Consider the following 20,314-nt stretch of genomic DNA (forward strand, 5'->3'; position numbering starts at 1 on the left):
GTATGACCAGTCAGAAGACATTTCCCTCTCTAATGGATTTTGATTGATAGAAAAAATATGGGGAAATACAAGATGTTACCTCCCTCCATTACTACACTTCTCAAGTTTGAATAGTCATTAATGTCTGAATGGTGTGTTGGATTTCCCACAATTTGATTATCTATAGATTTCCATTGTTGGATGACTGCAAAAGCCTCTCTTTTTGGTAGAAATTCAATTTATCTTAAAACCATCTATACTTGTTTAATAGTAAATTGCATTGACATCTGTGTTCAAGTATTTGATAAGGAAATGGTAGAAGAATGCTTTACGAAAAACTATTCCTAGTTCTAATTCATACTCTGAGGACCTCAGCTGTGTCACTTCAGAGAGGAGAAATGGGAAGGGGCCCATATTTCTTTGATGCATCAAAGTCCACCATAATGATGAAGCAAAATGGTGTTAAAATGCTTTGTAGGGAGATTTATCTTAGGATTTCTAAGGGGTACCAGTACTTAATATCAGAAAAGCTCATTTATCCAATGGCAGGTGAGCATCTTGTTTCATTAGATGTAGTATTAAAAGAAACAGATCATATTTTGCTTATCATGGATAGAGGAGTGGCAGTGGTGTTGATTTTTCATGATTCCTTTTGATGTAGAACTCCAGATACTTAACCATTGTATTTGCTAGAGCAGGACAAGATATTCAACTTTTTCCTTTTTGTATTTCTTTTCATATTCCTGTCCATGGACTAGGTTTGAAATAGAAGTTGAACCCATCTTTGGATCACTGGCACTCTACGATGTGAAAGAAAAAAAAAAGGTACTTCTTGTTTCTGATTTCACTTGGATAATGACAAGAAGTGCCAGTCTCTGTTCAGCAAGAACCAAGTTCAGACTGAAAGATAACCCGCCAGTTAAGCACAGCAGAATGGCCTTGAGAGTCAGTTACACATTTTATGTTATGTTCTTTCTGATATCCTAATTTGATAGACATGGAGAGCATTAACTGGATTGCTCTGAATAATTACATGCAGGATGGATAGCTAGTTAGCACTTTCTTAAGACGACATGATGTAGGTTCATTTCTTCCCCTAAATCTGTAGCTATTTATATTTCCTCTCTTCTCATGGAGAAGCAGAAACATTCAGACTTTTGAAAGAGAGAGTTTGTCTCTTTAGGTTCATGCAACAAGTTCCCTATGATCCTTTTTTCAATTACAAATTTCAAAGAATGAATGATGGATCATCTGAGCTAAGTAGGTAATGCAGAGGAAATAGCAACAGAGAACTTTCCTTCCTTGTAGATTGTATCTTATTTGATCCCTTTTCAAATTCCCGGTGACTTCAGACACAATAAGAAACTTAGTGAGCTTCATGTCCTGCTAACTTTATCATCCTGTTTCTGTCTTTCTCCAACTGCTCTCCAGCCCTTATTGGGCTTCCCATTAAAATTGTTTTGATTTTTTATTCTGTGTGATGTATTATTTCTTGTTGTAATAATTTTTCTGAAATCACTAAATAATGTATAAGTCCCTGATCTGTTAATCACACATAGTCTCTAAAACCCCATTTGAGATCTCCATAGTCCTACAAAACATGATATCACCAATATAATTGTGCTAGAATTTTCACTTCTGGTTTTCCTATGTTGAGGAGAATTAAAGGGCAAAATGTGTGCCTTAAGTCCTGTTGAGTTTTGGGCATCCTTTTTTTTTTTTTTTTATTGAAAGAGTTTTAAAAAAACAAAAACATTTTTCCCCCTTTTTTCCCCCTCCCTCCCAAAAAAAAAACAAAACACCCCCCTCCCTCCCCCACCCCCCGGCTTCCCGGGTCAATCACAAGGTAAAGTTATACATAAACCAAACATAGAATAAAATTTTCCCTTCCAATCCAAATAACCACATCCAAAGCTTTTCGTCTCCCAACCCCCTCCCCATTACATAAAATAACTTTCTAATTATTCAAAGGCAATCTGATATTTCTTAATCTGATATCTGTTTTGTAGATAATCAATCCATTTTTTCCATTCAATTAAATATCTTTCCTGCGTATTGTCTTTTAAAAACGCTGAGATTTTAGCCATCTCAGCCAAATTAATAACTTTCAATATCCATTCTTCTATTGTAGGTATCTCTTCTTTCTTCCAGTATTGTCCAATCAATAGTCTTGCTGCTGTTATTAAGTTCAAAATCAATTTAATAAGTTTTGGGCATCCTTAACATCCTTTAATTTCCTCATCAAATTGGTCATTTTTTATGGCTTGAGAAAGGTTGAGTGAGAAAATGGGCATCTTAAGTCTCTGCAATGGCTAAAATAAGAAGATGTAAGGATTTCATCTGGCTGAATGCCACTGGTTATTCCTGTTGCAAGGCACAGGAAACAAATGTAACTCCAAGGCCAAACCCATTATTTCCTCTTATGCTAAAACATCCTCTGGATATTAAGCAGATCTCGCAGAAAACAAAGGGAATTGCTTGTGTTCCCCTGTTGTTATATGAAGGGTAGACCTAAGTATCTAAGAAATTCACCAGAGCTGCAGTTAAAACTTTCTCTTATCTGGACACTGAGATATTGCCTTTTGTATTGTTTTGATTGCTGTGAAAGTCATTAGATTTGATAGTATTTTTTGACTGCTGTCTTTTCTCTATTTTGTAGATCTCTGAAAATTTTTATTTTGATCTCAATTCGGAACATATGAAAAGCCTTCTCCGAACTCACAGCACTCATCCTGCCATCTCTACACTAGCTCGTTCAGCTGTGTTCTCTCTTACACATCCTTCTCCAGAAATATTCTTGGTGATCAAGGTGAGATGTTGCCTTTTTAATAGTCACGCTTGTAGCCATTCCAACGAATGCTGGGGAGCAAAGATATATATACCATTATTTTACATGGATGCAAAATAGGATAAATGTTCATGCATCTATGAAGAAAGCGTTTATTTTGAGTCCCTGAAATTAATGGATCTCAATAAAGTTTGATTCTCTGAAATTGATGGATCTCAAAAAAGTTGAAAGTCAAGAGGCTGCAGCTTTAGTTTCCTCCAGTTATTTGTATGGAGAGGAGAGACTCTTTTTATCTGCTCAGAATATAGAATGTTAAATAGATTAGCTATCCATACTTTGTACTTTCCTAGGAAACACCTCTTCTGTTCTTCCAAGTATTTCCTAAGAGCAACAGCAGATAAAAAATATTTTCTTGTTAAGTAGAAGGTAAAAGATGACCCACCTCCTCTGATATGCCATGTTCTCTATCTTTAAAATGTAGGGGAAATAGATGAATTTTCTTAAATCAGTCTGATTTTGACTTTCTAGTTTTCAAAAACATTTGGCATTGAGATGTTACTTCTGATCCTTGTTGTACGCTTTTCAAAAACAAGGGATAAATTCATAAATCCTGTTTAATCCTTATACTTCAGTTAAATGTATTATACCTTTCTTCTTCTTCAGCTGGGAAAATAGAAATTGGATAGAACTCACACTGGGAGCACTTATTTCTAGGCTTTTTTTTAAAAAAAAGAATGTTTCTCTCTTTTCCCCCCCCCCAAGATAAATTGTTCCTTCAGTTTTTCATTTGTCTACTCAATGCTTTCTGCTTCCAGTTTTTAAAGTGATTACATGGAGTTATTTCATGAAATACTCAAATTAGGATACAATTAAACACTAAGAAAGCATGGCATGTTCTGAAGCTGAAGTCTAGTTAAGGATCTCTCAAGATTCCCTGTCAATGAAAAAAGAATTAAATACATTCTAAGTAAAGAAAGTATCCCTTGTTCTAGTCACACATATTTTGTTCCAACTGACTTCATACAGTACATACCATATTAGGCTGTTTAGACATTTCAGACAGAGTGAATGTATAGTCGTTTTCTACAGTTTAGATGCTTTATCTCTCACTATCTCTCAAATTGACATAGTCTCTGCTCCTTTCAAGGGATAATCACTTTGATTATCTGCACTACTATTAATCGTCTCATCGTTCCCATCACCCATCTCCTTCCATTTATGACTGTAATTTTGTTGCTTGTATCCTTATGATTTATACTGATATTGATTGTTTTCTGATTGCTTATTTGTAGCCTATGACTATCATTAAGTGTTGTATCATTAAGTGTTAAATTTGTACCCTATGACTATCATTAATTGTTGTAAGTGTTGTACCTTGATGAAGGTATCTTTTCTTTTACGTACACTGAGAGTATATGCACCAAGACAAATTCCTTGTTGTCCAATCACATTTGGCCAATAAAAATTCTATTCTATTCTATTCTATTCTATTCTATTCTATCAATCTTCAGAGTGGGAAAAAGTGTTCAGTGCATGATAAACTGCATTATGAGGCAAGATGTGCATTCAAGTGGAATGTACACCTAGTCCTTGACTTAAAGACCACAGTTGGGACCAAAATTTCCATTACTAAGTAAGGCAGTTAAGTGAGTTGTTCCTCATTTTACAACCTTTTATACCAATGTTCTTAAACAAAATAACTGCAGTTGTTAAGTGAATCATACAGTTGTTATGTAAACCCATCTTCCTCTATTCTTTGCTTGTTAGAAGTCATCTGTGAAGTTCACAAATGGTGATCAAGTAACCTCAGGATTCTGCAATCATTGTAAATATATGCTGGTTGCCAAGCACCCAAATTTTGATCAAGTGATCATGGGGATGCTGTAATGGTTGTGTGAATGAGGACAGGTTATATGTTACTTTTTTCAGTGCTGTTTAATTTCAAACAATGGCTAAAAGAATTGTTGTAAGTTGAGGACTAACTGTACTAGGTTTCAGTTAGTGATATTGGTGGCAATATTTTTTATTCCATGAAATTGTGTCATCTCTATGATTCTGTTAATGCACTATTGAAGAACTGATTCCCTCTTTATAATAGTCATACAGTTCATAGGTTCTTTACCTAGCCTTGATCTATCAACATCAAAACAGCTGGAAGATTGGTGATGACTATAATGAGTCTTTCTGGGCAGAAATGATGATGACCGCATCATTAATAATAGTCAGTGACAAGCTTTGATTCATGGGCTCAGTTTTTCATTCATTCATTCACAAAAGGGTCCCATAATTGAGTGTCAAGTCACAACTCTCACTTTTTTCACATTCTTTTCTTAAATATGTCTTTGCATATCTACCGCAAGCTTGATCACATTAAGAGATTTGGGATGGAGTTTCCTTGGAAAAGGTATACAGTCATGGCCGAAATTGTCATGGCACCCCAGAAATTTTTCCAGAAAATCAAGTATTTCTCACAGAAAAGTATTGCAGTAATACATGTTTTGCTATACACATGTTTATTCCCTTTGTGTGTATTGGAACAAAACAAAAAAAGGGAGGAAAAAAAAGCAAATTGGACATAATGTCACACAAAACTCCAAAAATGGGTTGGACAAAATTATTGGCACCCTTAACTTAATATTTGGTTGTACACCCTTTGGAAAAAATAACTGAAATCAGTCGCTTCCTATAACCATCAATAAGCTTCTTACGCCTCTCACCTGGAATTTTGGACCACTCTTCCTTTGCAAACTGCTCCAGGTCTTTCTTACTGGAAGGGCGCCTTTTCCCCACAGCAATTTTAAGATCTCTCCACAGGTGTTCAATGGGATTTAGATCTGGACTCATTGCTGGCCACTTCAGAACTCTCCAGCGCTTTGTTGCCATCCATTTCTGAGTGTTTTTTGACGTATGTTTGGGATCATTGTCCTGCTGGAAGACCCAAGATCTCGGACGCAAACCCAGTTCTTGACACTGGGCTCTATATTGCGACCCAAAATCCTTTGTTAATCCTCAGATTTCATGATGCCTTGCACACAGTCAAGGCACCCAGTGCCAGAGGCAGCAAAACAATCCCAAAACATCATTGAACCTCCACCATATTTCACTGTAGGTACTGTGTTCTTTTCTGGAAAAAATTCTTGGGTGCCAACAATTTCAGCCATGACTATATTACTATTGCATGTAATAGCTTGTCTTCTGAATACATTAACCCACTTTAAATTCCAACACAAAGTCAGAATTTTACAACAGAATTAATGCCTACATTTCCCCCCCCCCCCCCATTCTTTTGAGTTGCTAGTAAAAATGCTAATAAATCACACTTGTCATTCCAGTTTTATTCCCTTAGTATTGAAAAAAAGCCATTTCTGAATATAGGAATAGTTGTCTCAGTTCTGGTTTTCAAAGTCATTAAAAGTTGGCTTTCTTGTCTTGTAATGAATAACCCTTGAGTTAGTGCTCAAAGTATTTTGATTTTATTCTTAGGAACTTCAGGATATCTGTTATATTATTTCTTCAGGATGTTAGGCTTGTGTCACATCATGTAACATGTTTTCTCTTCCATTATAGCTGGAGAAAGTGCTACAACAAGGGGACATTAGTGAATGCTGTGAACCTTACATGGTCATGAAGGAAACAGATGGTGTGAAGGTAGATGAAATCCAGCACAAATAAAATGACAGTTATGTAGGTAATTCCAATAGAAGAGAACATAGATAGTTCAGGGTTGAACTGTGGAATTCTTGGTTCTCTGAGTTTGGTGGTTTGTTGCAGACATTTCATTCCGGACTTGGTAACATTATTAGTGAGTGTGAAATTTACTGCCTTTTTATATATAGTAGCTTGCTCTGCCAGGTTTTGTTTTGTTTTTTGAAGGGGGGGGTGGTATTTTGAAAATGGATATTTGTATTATGTAGTACAGACCTGTTAATTTAGCTTAATTTCATCTGAATCATTCCCCTAGCTCCAATCATTTTCATTGGAATAACAATAGTTTGTCATTCAGAATGATCATTTAGGCAGCTTTTCCTAACACAGTGCCTTCAGGTCAAAGAATTTCCTGCCATTTTGCCTTTTGAAACCCAATACATCTACAGAGCACAAGTTGGTTAAAACTGTGATACGGATCAAACAATTAAAATTGAAACACAGTGACGATGTTTTCCGCTTGTGGTTTCAGAACAAGGAGAAGTTGGAGAAGCTGCGAGTGGCAGGAGAGCAATTTTGCACCCGGTTGGGGCGCTACCGTATGCCATTTGCCTGGACTGCCATCCACCTCATGAATATAATTAGCACTACTGGGATGCTTGAGAGGGATGCGTCAGACTCTGAAAATGGTTAGTTATTTAAAGCTGAGCTCAGTGCAGAAGAATTATCTGCATTTGCATAATAATTTCTCATTGAGTTCAGTTCTATTTGTTTTGGTATTTAGGACTTGGACCCAAGATAGGATAGGAACAAATAATTTCTGGATCAAACTCAAACTCTCTCTGTGAGAATGAACACTGTGCCATAGGTGGTTTGAGTGAAAGATAGAATGCATAATGTGGGGAGATGGGGAAAGCTGCCCTTGAAAAGCATTCAGAAACTGCAGCTGGTACAAAATGCAGTAGTACTGGCAGTTATTTGTGCTCCTCAGTCAGGGCACATTGCATCTCTGCTCCATAAGCTACACTGATTACCAGTATGCTCCCAGGTGCATTTCAAAGTGCTAATAATGACCTATAAAGCATACATAGTATGGGACCAGGCTATTTCAGGGACACCTCTTCTGTTTGCTAATGGTGGGGAGCCTTTACACTGACTGTTGAGCTTGATTCAAGGATGGACTTTGACCACTGGCCATGCTTATTTTTATTTTCTAAGTGGCTTCTGATATTTTATATGCTTCTATTTTTTTATTTTGGGGTTTTTGTTTTTAACTATTGTAAGCTTCTCAGAATCGCTTAAGTCAGATGGGAGGCCATACAAAATAAATTAAATCAAGCAGGATATGTCTGCTGATAGATTATCTCATACATGACAATTCAGTTCATATGGGGAAACATTTAAATGAGATTCCATTTTAATTAACTCACTTTAAATATTTTTTTTTTTAAATGGATTTATATGGTTTTCCAACTTAACAACGTGATTCTAAATGAGGCTCTGAAATTTTTCTTCATTTCCAAGAATTTCTATTTATCTAGCATTAAAGATAACTTACTGAAATACATGCTGTTTTTGTTTTTTGGTCTTGCCAGCTATGGTACATGGGCTTGACACATTAGAAAGTACATTATTCTTTCAGAATGAAAACTAAGGTGACTTGTGCCTGGCATCAGGAAGAAAATGCCACTCCTGTTCCCTGGCTGAATCATACTTTCTGATAGTTTACTAGCACAAGACAATTGCAGTTAACATAAAACTGACATGCAGGCATTCAGCATAGGGCTGTTGTGTCTTGCCCGCTCTCACCGCAGCCGGGGTCTTCTTATCTGCTTCCGAACGCTGAAGAATGTCCTAGTATGCCTCCCGGCCCCAGCCCTGGCTCCATGCCCAGACAGGCTGAGGAGGAGGGGGCACCTCCCGGCCCCAGCCCTGGCTCCATGCCCAGACAGGCTGCGGAGGAGGGAGCACCTCCCGGCCCCAGCCCTGGCTCCATGCCCAGACAAACGGAGCAACTAGACCCCTCCCCCTCCCCCACAGCATGTGAGCCTGAGGGAGGTTTATTACCAACAGCTGCCGACTGGAGTGACTCTCGCTTCAGAAGAATTGATAGGCGGCGGCGTCAAAGGAAGGGAGGGGCAGGCCTGGATAAGTGCTGAGTCATGGAGCCACACCCCATGGCCTATATAAAGGATCTGCTTTCTGGCAGTTTCTGAGTCAGGCAAAGTCAAACATATCTTGCTGAAGTCACTTTCTGGTCTCCTGCCTGCCTTGAGGACTTTGCTAGGACTTTGGCAGAGCTGCAGAGGCACGCCTGATTCGGATTTCCCTGACCCGGCCGTCAGCGGAGGAGTGGGACACAACAAGGGCTCCCAATACGGCAATACAGAGTGATGCATTTTATTTATAATCATGAGGGTGGAAACCAATTCTAAGGAAATCAACTTTTTTTAAAAGAAAGGAATATTTTTTGGTAGATTCACAATTACAGATAAGCAATTTAAGTCTGTCTTAGTGATCATATTTCAAGGTCCCTTGTTTGGCAGACCTTGCATGCTGTTTGCAAACTACAATACATTGTGACTTGTCTCTGCTATAGTGTTCACACAGCTTTTTATATTCCACTGACTCCCTGTAGGAGCTTTGGAGATATCCACCTGCCAAGAGGCATCAGAATATAGCCTTGTAATAGTCTGTGATAGTTCAGGGCCCATTTTTAGGACACTGAATTCCCTTCCAGACAGATGTATTAATGGCTTGTGTTCTGTTTCTTTGAGCTCTTTTGATTATTTGAATAATTTTCAAAAATGGCTAATTGGTCTTCTACTCTCTCAGACAGATTATATGCAAACTGTAGTCTGTATCCATTATGTTTGTCTCTGAAATAAGATTACTCTTTTTTTTCTGTGCTGCAGATAAGGAATTCAAAGATCATAATAGTAACTCATTTAACTGTTAGGTTATTTCTTGCTTATGATCTCTGAGGACATATGCATGCCTTTCCTATTGAACACTCTCTCCTTTTGCAGAGCGCAAAGGCACCTGGAATGAGCGCAAGAGGAAAGCCTATGGACGCCTGAGTGTTGGGGAGGAGATGTGCAGCTTTAGCAACTTCCGTCCAGCCACCCTCACAATTACCAATTTTTTCAAACAGGTTAGAAGTTAGAATGTTTTTTGGACTAGCCTCACCCAGAACATCATGTAGGTTTAACGTTTCTGTGAGAATGCAAACATAGAATCAGAGGGGCTGCTTGTATGGCACTATTTGTTTTTTCACTTGATGCATCTTTGAAGTGAGTGAAGCATGAACTTCCAGAATCTCTTCTGGCAAAAATGGTAATTAATCTGCCATGAAAGAGGGGGAAATCACTTTTCTGTAGCTCCCAAAATGAAAATATGTCAGTGGGTTGGACACAACATTCTTGTTTAACAGAATGGGGTAAGCCCCAAGGTCTTAAAGGAAGGTGGCTGGGAGAAATAAAACCTTTAAGATGGCCTTCTCTCCATATTTCTTGGCATGCTGCATTTTTAAAGAGTCTGTTTTAAAAAAATACTGTTTAATCAACATTAAAAAGATTACAGTTAACATTTCTTTTAAAAGTTTAGTCATCAATTTGTAGTGCTACATTTTAATTAACTAGCAGTATACCTATATGAATTATATTATTATTGTATAGATGTCTACGTACTTTAGAAAAAACCCTAATGTACTACAGGTAAGTCCTTGACTTAAGACCACAACTGAGACCAAGAACAATCCACACAACAAAAAATTTCTGTTGTTAAGTGAAACATTTGTTAAGTGAGTTTTGTCCCATTTTATGACCTTTCTTGACATAGTTCTTAAGCGAATGACTGCAGTTGATAAGTTAGTAACTTGGTTGTTAAGTGAATGCCATCTTCCTTATCTTCTTTTGTCTCTCTTCATTGTCAGGAAGGTGATCGTCTCAGTGATGAGGACTTGTATAAGTTCCTAGCAGATATGAGGCGCCCATCTTCTGTCCTGAGAAGACTCCGTCCAGTTACAGGTAAAATAGGGTATTGTAATACCATTCTCTACTCCTTCATGTTAATTCCTCTATCATGATCTTTTTAGACCCCAAATGTGCTTCCAATTGTCCCCAAAATGTGTTATAAAGTAGGACTGAACCACCAGTTTTCAAGTGGTGCTTTGAAAATTACATTGAGGTAAATGAAGTGTCCTTTCCTCAAAGTACTGAAATAGTTACATTCTCTAGAGCAAGGGTATCAAACTCAAGGCCCAGGGGCCGGATCCGGCCCATGGGGTTGCTTAGATCTGGCCCACGGGGCTGCCCTGGAAACAGCAAAGGACCAGCCCACGGTGCCTCTGCCAGTGAAAACGGAGGTTGGGCCCAAGCTCCGTTTTTGCTGGCAATGGGTTGCAGGAAAAAACAGAGTTCTGGAGCCCCTTTTCACTGGCAGAGTGCTCAGGCCACCACAGGTGACATGAGTGATGCTGATGCCCGCACTGGCCCCCCAAGGTCAAACACAAACCTGATGCGGCCCTCAATGAAATTGACTTTGGCACCCTTGCTGAAGGGGGCCACGGTGGCTCACATGGTAAGATGCTGAGCCTGCACTCCGTCGATAGCTTGGCGGTTTGATTCCCATGAGCAAATAAACTGCCTAGGGACAGGAAAGGCGCCTCCCCTGATTGCCTACTGGCATTCAGGTGTCCCGCTGGTAAGACGACACTACCCAAAAAAATTTCTTTCACAGAGGCAGCCAGCCACCTCAATGATCCCTGGCTAACACATGCCATATGCTAAAAACAACAACAACAACAACCCTGCTCTGTGACCTCAAAGGCTTTTATTTATTTATTTGTATCCCACCTCTATCATTTTTACAAGTAACTCAAGGTGGTGAACATATCTAACATATCTTCCTCCTCCTGTTTTCCTTACAACAACAACTCTGTGGGCTGGGCTGGGCTGGGCTGGGCTGGGCTGGGCTGGGCTGGGCTGGGCTGAGAAAGAGTGACTGACCCAAGGTCACCCAGCCAGCTTTCATGGCTAAGGCCGAATTAAAACTCACTATCCTGGTGCCCGGTGCCTTCTAGCCTAGTCACTAGACCAAATTAACTGTCTTTCCAAGTTGACTATGCAGGCACCCATCCACAAAACATGGGCTGAAGCTATCAGCCATGCAGAGTCACTGTGTTTGTTTATTTGTTTGTTTGTTTGTTCAATTCATTCATTCATTCAATTTCTATGTCCACCCATTTCAGCCAATGATTTTTGTAATCTAAATCCCAGTACTATTTTATTGATGGTTCTCTGCTAATCCATAGTTTTTCAGAATTCCCTTGACTCTTCACACATAGATCTCCATGCTCAATGCTAAGGTATAATATGTTTTGTTTTGTAATAGTATGGAAATACTATTACAAAGCAAAGCATATTATACCTTACACTTTACATGAAGATCTATGTGTGAAGGGTCAATTTTATCTCTGCTGTTCAGTGCCAGTGGTCTACCTCTTGCTCTGGCACCTTCTAGTGCTCATCCTTCAGCTTCAGAATGGCTTCACATGGGATAAAGATGAATCTCAGCATCTCCCCATCTTCCAGCTCCATGGTCACTCCTGGTGCTTGATGCCTGTCTAGATATGTGGCTCTGTATGTACAGTAAATCATTCTTAAATTCCTCTTGTTTTTGCATCACAGCTCAATTCAAGATTGATATTTCACCAGTGCCAGAAAACCCCCATTATTGCCTCTCACCTGAACTGTTGCATGTCCAGCCCTACCCTGATTTGCGTGTCCGACCCACTAAGGAGATCCTTGAATTCCCAGTTCGAGAAGTCTACATCCCTCACACAACATATCGGTGAGCACACATCTTGTGACATTGCAAGGATAGTCCCAGAGAGAAAAGAAGCTCTGTTTTGGGTGTTTTCTTACTTTATTACTCAAAACTTGCAAGAAAAGGCTTTCCTTCCTTCTCCTTTCTCCTTTCCTTTCCTTTTTTTTGTGTTAAAATAGAATCTTTATTTAAAAGTCTGCAGGAGAACTTAAGGAATAACAATAGCACTTACATACCGCTTCATGGTGCTTTACAGCCCCCTCTAAGCAGTTTACAAGTCACCATATCGTCCCCGACAATCTGAGTCCTCATTTTACCAACCTTGGAAGGATGGAAGGCTGAGTCAACTTTGACCCAGTGAAATTCGAATTGCCGAATTTCTGGCAGTCACCAGAAATAGCTTGCAGTTACCGCATTTAACCACTGCGCCACCGTGGCTCATATGATGATGTCTCTGCCATCAACCAGCATAATGAAATCCAACAGGGATAAATATGCTGATTTACCTGAATTACTTTCTTCTTCTGATCTATTACTAGATTACCTCTATGACTACAGGGATAGTCATACTTAACTACAATGTAAATTTGTTCAGATTTCAAATCCCTTCATTCAGTCCTCTTCATCTGAAAAGGGGCATATGCATTGGTGGGCTTCAAATTTTTTAACAACCAGTTCTCTGCCCTAATGACTGGCTGGGTGGGTGTGGCCAACTCAACGTCACTCATGTCAAGGGGCGCTTCACCCAGCTCCTCCCGTCCCAGCCCCTCCTTGTCATGCCCGGTCTCAACCAGCTTCAATGTATCCATAATTCTGTAAAAATGTTGTTCACCATTTTTCGACTTTATTATCTGCATCTAAATACTATAGATGTACTTTTCATGGACCACTGAAAGAGGAAAGGGCTCACATGCTTTGCCCAAGAGTATGATAGGCAGGTCACAAAACAGGGTTTTGAGGGGCTGCCACAAAGAAGGGGGGGAGGCAATATATTTTCCAAAGCAGCAAAAGGCAAAACAAGAAGCAATGGATGGAAGCTGAACAAAGAGAGAAGAACTCTAAAACTAAGGAAAAAATTCCTGACAGAACAATTAACCAGTGGAACTGCTTGTCTCCAGAATTTCTGGGTGTTCCGACACTGGAGGTTTTCAAGAAGAGACTGGATAGCCATTTCTCTGAAATGCTATAGGGTCCCCTCCAAGGTCCCTTCTAAGTATTATTCTGACACCTTTCGCAGGCCATCGATTCAGATTTGGCATCCTCAGTTTTCCTGCCTGAGCAGGGGTTGGATAGAAGACCTCCAAAGTGCTTTTCAACTCTGTTATTCTGTTGTTCCTGAGCTAAATAGCTAAGGCCCTCATTGGGACCCTATCTCTTTTGCTCCCTCTGGACTAATGAGTTAAAAAGCTGCCTCTAGACATTCCTTTTAATAAGATTTTTAGAAACCTGCAGTTGAAAGTTCTTCATGTCTCCTTACCCTGAAGACCCAATTTCATTTGGAATTTAATCCCAAACTGATTTTTAGCATTTCTCTTAACACTTCTCTAAAATGCACCCCCAAGAAGCCTTCTCTCTCTCTCCCTCCCTCCCTCCTTCTCCCTCTCTCTCTTCTCCCACCCTCTCTCTCACACACAGGTGGTGCTGGTGAGGGATGGTTTTTTGCATAGCTTTGTCTAGCTGTCAGGGGAGGAAATGGCTTCCTCCCCAGGCCTCTGTCAGTTTTCCCCCCAACAACTGGACAAAGCTAGGCAAAAAGCCAGCCTTCACTGATGCCCAGCTTCACTGACAGCGGGCTTGGAAACGGCAATGTGAGCCTCCGCCTGCATCAAGCTAGACTGGGGAGGAAGAGAGCGTGAGCGAGCCAGAGGCCCTTCCCTCCAGCCTTTGCCCAAAGCCTTGTGCCACACCAGGAGGCTGAAGTTGGAATTTCTTTCCCCCCTCCAATCTGCCCATACCTTGGCAATGGGACTCTTTTTCTCCGCCCCCTTTTTCAGCTGCTGGGAGCTCAGGGAGACGCACCTAGCTTTGCTGCCCATTGCAGCTAGGAATTTTAAAGCCAAGAATGAACGTTTGTGTTGTAGCCAGCCCCTGCAAACTCCGTCTCTTGAGGAGCCCGGCCAAACTTTTGTGTGGCACTTGCTGAGGCGGAGAGTGGGGCTGGAGCTAATAGGTGACCAAGCTAAGTGCCTAAAGGACCTCATCCTGTCATCAGGAGTCCTGGTGCCTCAGCGAGCAAAACTTCGGCCAGGCTCCTCAGAAGATGACAGAGTTTGCAGGCTGCCTGCCTATCTAGCACCCGGATTGGCTGCAACACAAGCGCATTTCGTTTGGACGAGTGCGGCAGCCCCTCCTCAGCCCCCGCCATTGGCCTTACCTTCTCAGGCCAGGTGAAGAGTGGCCTCATCGGAGGCAGCTGGGTGAGGAGCCAAGATCGGCAAAGAAGGCTCACCAGGCAGAGATCAGCTGGGTCGCGTGATCGAGGCAAGCAAGGGAACCAGAGAGCAGCAGCAGCTATGCCAGGGGCGTGATTCTAGGCATTGGCCAAGGCTGCCAAGGCACAATAAGGAGTGAGTGGGCGGAGCGGGCAGGGAGACGCGGGGCCAGCCAGTGGTGCAATTTGCCAGTTCGCCAAACTGCGCAGAATCTTAACCGGTTTGCTTGAACCAGTCCAAACCGGCAGCAGCCTACCTCTAGGCATATGTAGTTGCATTGGACAGGTATACTGTCCAGCCTGTATAAAATAGGGAGGATAGATCTTGTTAAATATAACCTCATGTTTGTTATAATAACCAATATGAGATAAATACCTCCTTTGTCAGTGATCTGAAACTTCACTTTAATAATCTGTTGTTACATATAGGAGTTAACTCTGCCAAGGCCACTGGTCACATCATTTGATATATGTAATAGTATCCTTCCTAAGAAATATCTTTTCATCTTGTCTTGCCTTTTTCTTGAATCCAGAGCAGCTTTTTTTCCTGTTCAGCCATTTGCTCTTGCTGCTGCTTGGCTGCTTCCAGTAGGAACCAGATGGTGAAATTCTGCTGTTGCACATGGGCCTTGAGGAGAGAAGAGATTGGTTCTCAGAGAAGTGTCTCTGCATGCTGTTGGACTGTAGTGTTGAGACCTCAAAAACTGAAGAACTGTCACTTCTTTCACTGCATGTCCTGTACTTGTCTTCCATAGACTGACCTCCCCCAACCCTTTCCCCCATCCATTCTTCTTAGGAAAGAGCTTTGTTCATGTGGGTGCTTTCTAATGTGCCTGGCAAGGTCTTACAGTATCACTAATTAAATTGCAATTGTAACCTGGCTCTCTAGAAAAGGAACAGCATGGCAGAAAGCTCTTGAATCTATGCCAGATAGCCTGTTATTCTCTCTGTCAGCTTTGCTAGTGAAATAAGTTGGTGCACTGAAGAAAAGCTGTAAGAATTGGGGAAGGGGGTGGAATTGCTACAGCTGACCAGTAAGACCTATCCCTATAATGCTCTTGGTACTGAAGAAATGCCAGCTAATAACTGAGACAACTCTAATCCTTGCCCTAAGACCTCTGCTGCACAGGCTGTTAAATCAGACATCACTTTAAAAGGGATCTGGGTAAATTGAAAATAAGCTTATAAGATTAAAGCAGATGTAATTGTCATTGCTGAAACTTAACTGTATGCTGCTTGAAAGATTTGGTTATTTATGCTTGGTCCCATGTGAGGTGTACTGTGTGATTTTTATTAGTTACAGCCATACATCATAACAGCTTTATCCCACTCCTTTCCTGAAGCAGAGAGACAGGCTGATGAAGCTTACCCAGCTGGGTCTGGAAATGAGTTTGGGAACTTTTCTCAGAGAGCAAACTGGCATGTGAGTCCATCTCCAGTTTGGAAGCTAATATGATTAATTTTTTTTTTACTCCTCTTAATAACCCTAAACAGGCTTTCACTACTCATTGAAAACTTTTGCAGCCAGAGACATGAATTCTTCCAAGGCTTCATATATTCTCCCTTTGCTCTCTAGAGTGTCACATGGCCAAGATGGTTTTGTATAACTTATCGTAGGGAATGGGTCTTGCTGTTCACACAGAGCATGTTACCTACTTTGGGTAATGAAATATCTTGAAGAAAACAGCCAAGCTCAGAGAGCATCAAGGACCCCTCATTTCAACTCTGAGTTACAAATATTCTCCTTTATAGAGCTGCAGCTCTCAGCATAGTGGAAATAGGAAAGTTTCCATGATCCCTAATTGCCTGCAAAAGTTAGTGTATAGCAGTGCCTCCCTATGGTAGTACGGGCCTCCCTTCTGGTTGCTTGTATTGGTCAGGCAAGTGAACTTTAAAGAGAAGCAGTAAATAGAATTGGGAAGTGTCAGTATAAAAGGGTTCATGAATTGAAATAGACATGGTAACAGGTTAGTCAGTGGGGACTGTTTGGTGACCCAGACAGCTTGGAACCTGGGTGTGGCTTAAGTTCACTGATCTGTATATATATGAGTGCTTCTGTGATTCTATCGCTTTTGTGATTATTGATTCGGTACTTCTGGATTCTGAGTTCTGGTTCTGGCTTCTGCTGTATGGTATTATATATAAGGAAGTTTCTTATTATAAATGAATCCTGCTGAATTGTTTACGTGTGCTAGTTGGACTGCTGCAAACTCTAACAGGAAGAGGTTTTGGTAAGGTGGAAGATGATCAAGTATATAGATAGAGAATACAATAAGAAGTCTCATGAGCTGTTAGGTCTTTGAGGCAATCCAGACAAGAAGCACATCAATGAATACTAGGACTAATCTTTATTGTAAGATTTACATTAACAGTTTTGTAAGTCTGAAAGTATCCCTTCCCTCCTTTCCTTTTACTCTCCAAAAAATTAGAGAGAGTCTCTTTTAAAACATTTCTCACCTCCACCACCACCAATGTGCTTCTCTGGCCTGAGATACCTTTTGCATGGCAGTCTGCGGCTCTTGTTTCCCAAAGTCATTCCTACATACCATGAACATAGAGGGGATTAATGAATTTGGATAGATTCAACAATATGCTGATTTAAAATATCAGAGTAGGATATAAAATCAAAGGAAGGTAAGCCATTTCTTTTTCATAGCACACTGATTTATTTCATTTGAAGTTTTTCCAGAAACAGCTACTTCCTTTTCATAAGTTGTACAGGAAAAAATGAAAACTCTCATATATGTCTGATAACCACATTTCTGAAAAAATACTTTGGAGTTGGATTATATGCACTGTCTACAAGTGGGTGAACTGTGGGTGGGTGGGTTAACTGTGAAGAACAGATTTATGAAGAAACCTCAATAGATTACAGTAAATTTATTGATCTCTGGATTTAGTGGTGGCATCTAGCCAATTGTAATGATCTTAAGCTAAGAAGTGTCAGAATGGATATTCTTTAGAGTCTAGACTATCAGGAAATTGCAAGGTTATTGACTAGACTGGGAAGTTGAGTAAACATCCCAGAAAGGGGGGTGGCAAACCAATTTCATAATAGTGTCTAGAAAACAGAATGGCTTTGTCAGTGTAATCAATTCAATTCAAGGGAGTGAATGAATAGTTTGGAAACAAAATAGAGAAAAGAGACTATTGTTTCCCCTGTGCCTATTCTGTAGGTAAATTCTGTGGTTTCTGGGAATTTTATATAGTGAAACTGTGGAAAGCACAAAGCATAACCTTATAAAGGAATATCTGCTGAATTAAAATAAATAGTTACCCTCATAGTTGCAAGCTCCCATTCTTTGTTTTGGAAATCTTGGTGATCCATGCTGGATAGCTTTTCTTCAAGCAACTTAACTTGTAGCAGCATATTTTGATGATCCACTAGCAACTCCTGCAGCTCTTCCCTCTTGGCCTGAGCCTGTTGTTTCAATATTGTGCCCTCTGCCTATTGGAAAGAGCAATGGGGTTATAATAATAATAATAATAATAATAATAATGATGATGATGATGATGATGATGATGATGATGATGATGATGATGATGTTTTAATTTGTATACCACCCTTCTCCCGAAGGACTCAAGGCGGTGAACAGGCAAGTAAAATACAAAACAGAAATATAAACCATAATTAAAACAACCCTTAAAAAACTGATTCAAATATGCCAGAAATTTAAAATAACATTACACCCCATACAAATTACAACAATTTAAAACCCACAATTAAAATTTAAAAATTTAAGAATCAGGCCAGTCCAGCCATATGAAATAAATAGGTTTTAAGTTTGCGGCGAAAGGTCCTAAGGTCAGGTAGTTGTTGAAGCCCGAGGGGAAGCTCGTTCCACAGGGTAGGAGCCCCCACAGAGAAGGCCCTTCCCCTGGGGGCCGCCAGTCGACATTGTTTGGCTGACGGCACCCTGAGGAGTCCCTCTCTGTGGGAACGCACCGGACGCTGGGAGATAGAGGCCGGCAGTAGGCGGTCCTGTAAGTAGCCCGGTCCTAAGCCATGGAGCGCTTTAAAGGTGGTAACCAATACCTTGAAGCGCACCCGGAAAACAACAGGTAGCCAGTGCAGTCTGCGCAGGATAGGTGTTACGTGGGAGCTCTGAACCACTCCCTCAATAACCCGCGCAGCCGCATTCTGGACTAGCTGAAGTCTCCGGGTGCTCTTCAAGGGGAGCCCCATGTAGAGAGCATTGCAGTAGTCCAGGCGAGAGGTAACGAGAGCATGAGTGACCGTGCATAAGGCATCCCGGTCCAGGAAGGGACGCAACTGGCGGATCAGGCGAACCTGATAAAAAGCTCTCCTGGAGACGGTCGCCAAATGAACTTCGAAGGACAACCGACCATCCAGGAGCACGCCCAAGTTGCGTACCTTCTCCATCGGGGCCAACAACTCGCCCCCGATAGACAGCCGCATCTGCAGCTGGCTGTACCGAGGTGCTGGCATCCACAGCCACTCCGTCTTGGAGGGATTAAGTTTGAGCCTGTTCCTCCCCATCCAGACCCGTATGGCTTCCAAACACCGGGACAGCAGTTCGACAGCTTCGCTGGGGTGGCCCGGGGTGGAAAAGTACAGCTGAGTATCATCAGCGTACAGTTGGTATCTCACCCCAAAGCCACTGATGATCTCACCCAGCGGCTTCATATAGATGTTGAACAGGAGGGGTGAGAGAATCAATCCCTGCGGCACCCCACACATGAGGCGCCTCGGAGTCGATCTCTGCTCCCGTGTCAACACCGTCTGCGTCCAGTCAGAGAGGTAGGAGGAGAACCACCGATAAACGGTGCCTCTGGCTCTAGCTGGGGAGAGGAAGGAAAGAGCAACTTGAGAGACTAGATGCTGGGAGTAGATACTTAACCTGTTTTCCCCAAAATAAGACATCCCCTGATAATAAGCCCAATCGGGCTTTTGAGCGCATGGCAATAAAGCTAAGCGCTTATTTCAGAGTTCAAAAAACATATAAGACAGGGTCTTATTTTCGGGGAAACATGGTAGAAGAGGAAATCTTAACACTGTACATTTGGAAGATTACATGACAAATCTGGAGCTAGGTTAAAAATGAGAGTTCCTATATCCTTTTATTTTATTTATGTATACATTAGCTTTATATCTCACCTTCCCTAGGGCATACAGACAAATTATTGGGTACAAAATTGCTATTTTCCTCCAGCACAACTCATTTTATATCAAAGCTCTACTTACTCTCTTTAAAACAATCATTTAAAACCCAGTTACCTTCAGTCCTTTAATCCTCTCTCTGTTCTCATTCCGGTCCAACTGGATACTCTGAACTTGATGATATAATACCTTAAAGTTCTGCTGATAGAAGTCCATGCGTTGTCTGATCTTGTCCAGCTTCTGTGCCATGGAGTTGTAGAGGTTGTGCAGTGCCTGGCTGAATTGTATCACTCCGTAGACCAGCACATTGACCTCTTCTTGCAGAGCCTCCTGCTGGAGGTCTATCAGGGAAGGGACAGGGATGGCTGTCTGCCACATTAGGAGGCTTAAGAATATGGAAGCCAGCATAGCTCTGATTGGTCTAGTAGTAAAATGGAGTGACTGAAAACTTCTTATATAGAGAAAGTGGGAGGATTTCAAGGGGAAAGGCAAGACGATTTTGGACTTGGGATCTTTCTGC

General features: G+C 41.1%; 2 protein-coding genes across 20 annotated transcripts in view; one reads left to right on the top strand and one right to left on the bottom strand.

The window, feature by feature from the left end:
* Positions 1-20,314, top strand: part of DOCK6 (dedicator of cytokinesis 6) — a 213,849-nt gene that overhangs the window by 68,986 nt on the left and 124,549 nt on the right. For 16 of the 17 annotated variants that reach the window (XR_009153092.1, XR_009153093.1, XR_009153094.1 and 13 more), the window contains 7 exons: positions 738-804; positions 2,639-2,788; positions 6,335-6,415; positions 6,945-7,101; positions 9,442-9,566; positions 10,347-10,440; positions 12,103-12,265. Coding sequence is in view for 12 of the 17 variants with exons in the window: in XM_058165870.1 (XP_058021853.1) it covers positions 738-804; positions 2,639-2,788; positions 6,335-6,415; positions 6,945-7,101; positions 9,442-9,566; positions 10,347-10,440; positions 12,103-12,265 (837 nt within the window). In the remaining 5 variants the exon portion in view is untranslated. Of the gene's footprint in view, positions 1-737; positions 805-2,636; positions 2,789-6,334; positions 6,416-6,944; positions 7,102-9,441; positions 9,567-10,346; positions 10,441-12,102; positions 12,266-20,314 lie in introns of all 17 variants that reach the window. The other variant, XM_058165882.1, reaches the window with a different exon arrangement.
* On the bottom strand, positions 15,031-20,217 carry LOC131189642 (golgin subfamily A member 6-like protein 6). Of its 3 annotated transcripts, XR_009153097.1 has the most exons (4): positions 19,912-20,217; positions 17,950-18,120; positions 17,130-17,210; positions 15,031-15,300 (listed from the first exon to the last, which is right to left on the bottom strand). XR_009153097.1 is itself a non-coding variant. In XM_058165884.1 (3 exons), the coding sequence occupies exons 1-3, from the start codon at positions 20,200-20,202 to the stop codon at positions 15,175-15,177; spliced, it is 516 nt and encodes a 171-aa protein (XP_058021867.1). In that variant the 5' UTR covers positions 20,203-20,217; the 3' UTR covers positions 15,032-15,174. The 3 variants fall into 3 exon arrangements, 2 of the variants coding, with proteins under 2 accessions (XP_058021867.1, XP_058021866.1); XM_058165884.1 differs by lacking the exon at positions 17,130-17,210 and having other exon boundaries at positions 15,032-15,300; positions 19,984-20,217; XM_058165883.1 differs by lacking the exon at positions 17,130-17,210 and having other exon boundaries at positions 15,034-15,300.

Source organism: Ahaetulla prasina, chromosome 2 (assembly GCF_028640845.1).
Source record: "Ahaetulla prasina isolate Xishuangbanna chromosome 2, ASM2864084v1, whole genome shotgun sequence".
Taxonomy (NCBI): Eukaryota; Metazoa; Chordata; class Lepidosauria; order Squamata; family Colubridae; genus Ahaetulla; species Ahaetulla prasina.

Coding starts and splice junctions, on each gene's coding strand:
- LOC131189642 (XM_058165883.1), bottom strand. CDS start 20,202: ATGCTGGCTTCCATATTCTTAAGCCTCCTAATGTGGCAGACAGCCATC. Junction 18,121..19,911: donor AGAGGATTAAAGGACTGAAG/GTAACTGGGTTT, acceptor TCTTTCCAATAG/GCAGAGGGCACAATATTGAA. Junction 15,301..17,949: donor GGGAGCTTGCAACTATGAGG/GTAACTATTTAT, acceptor TCTCTCCTCAAG/GCCCATGTGCAACAGCAGAA.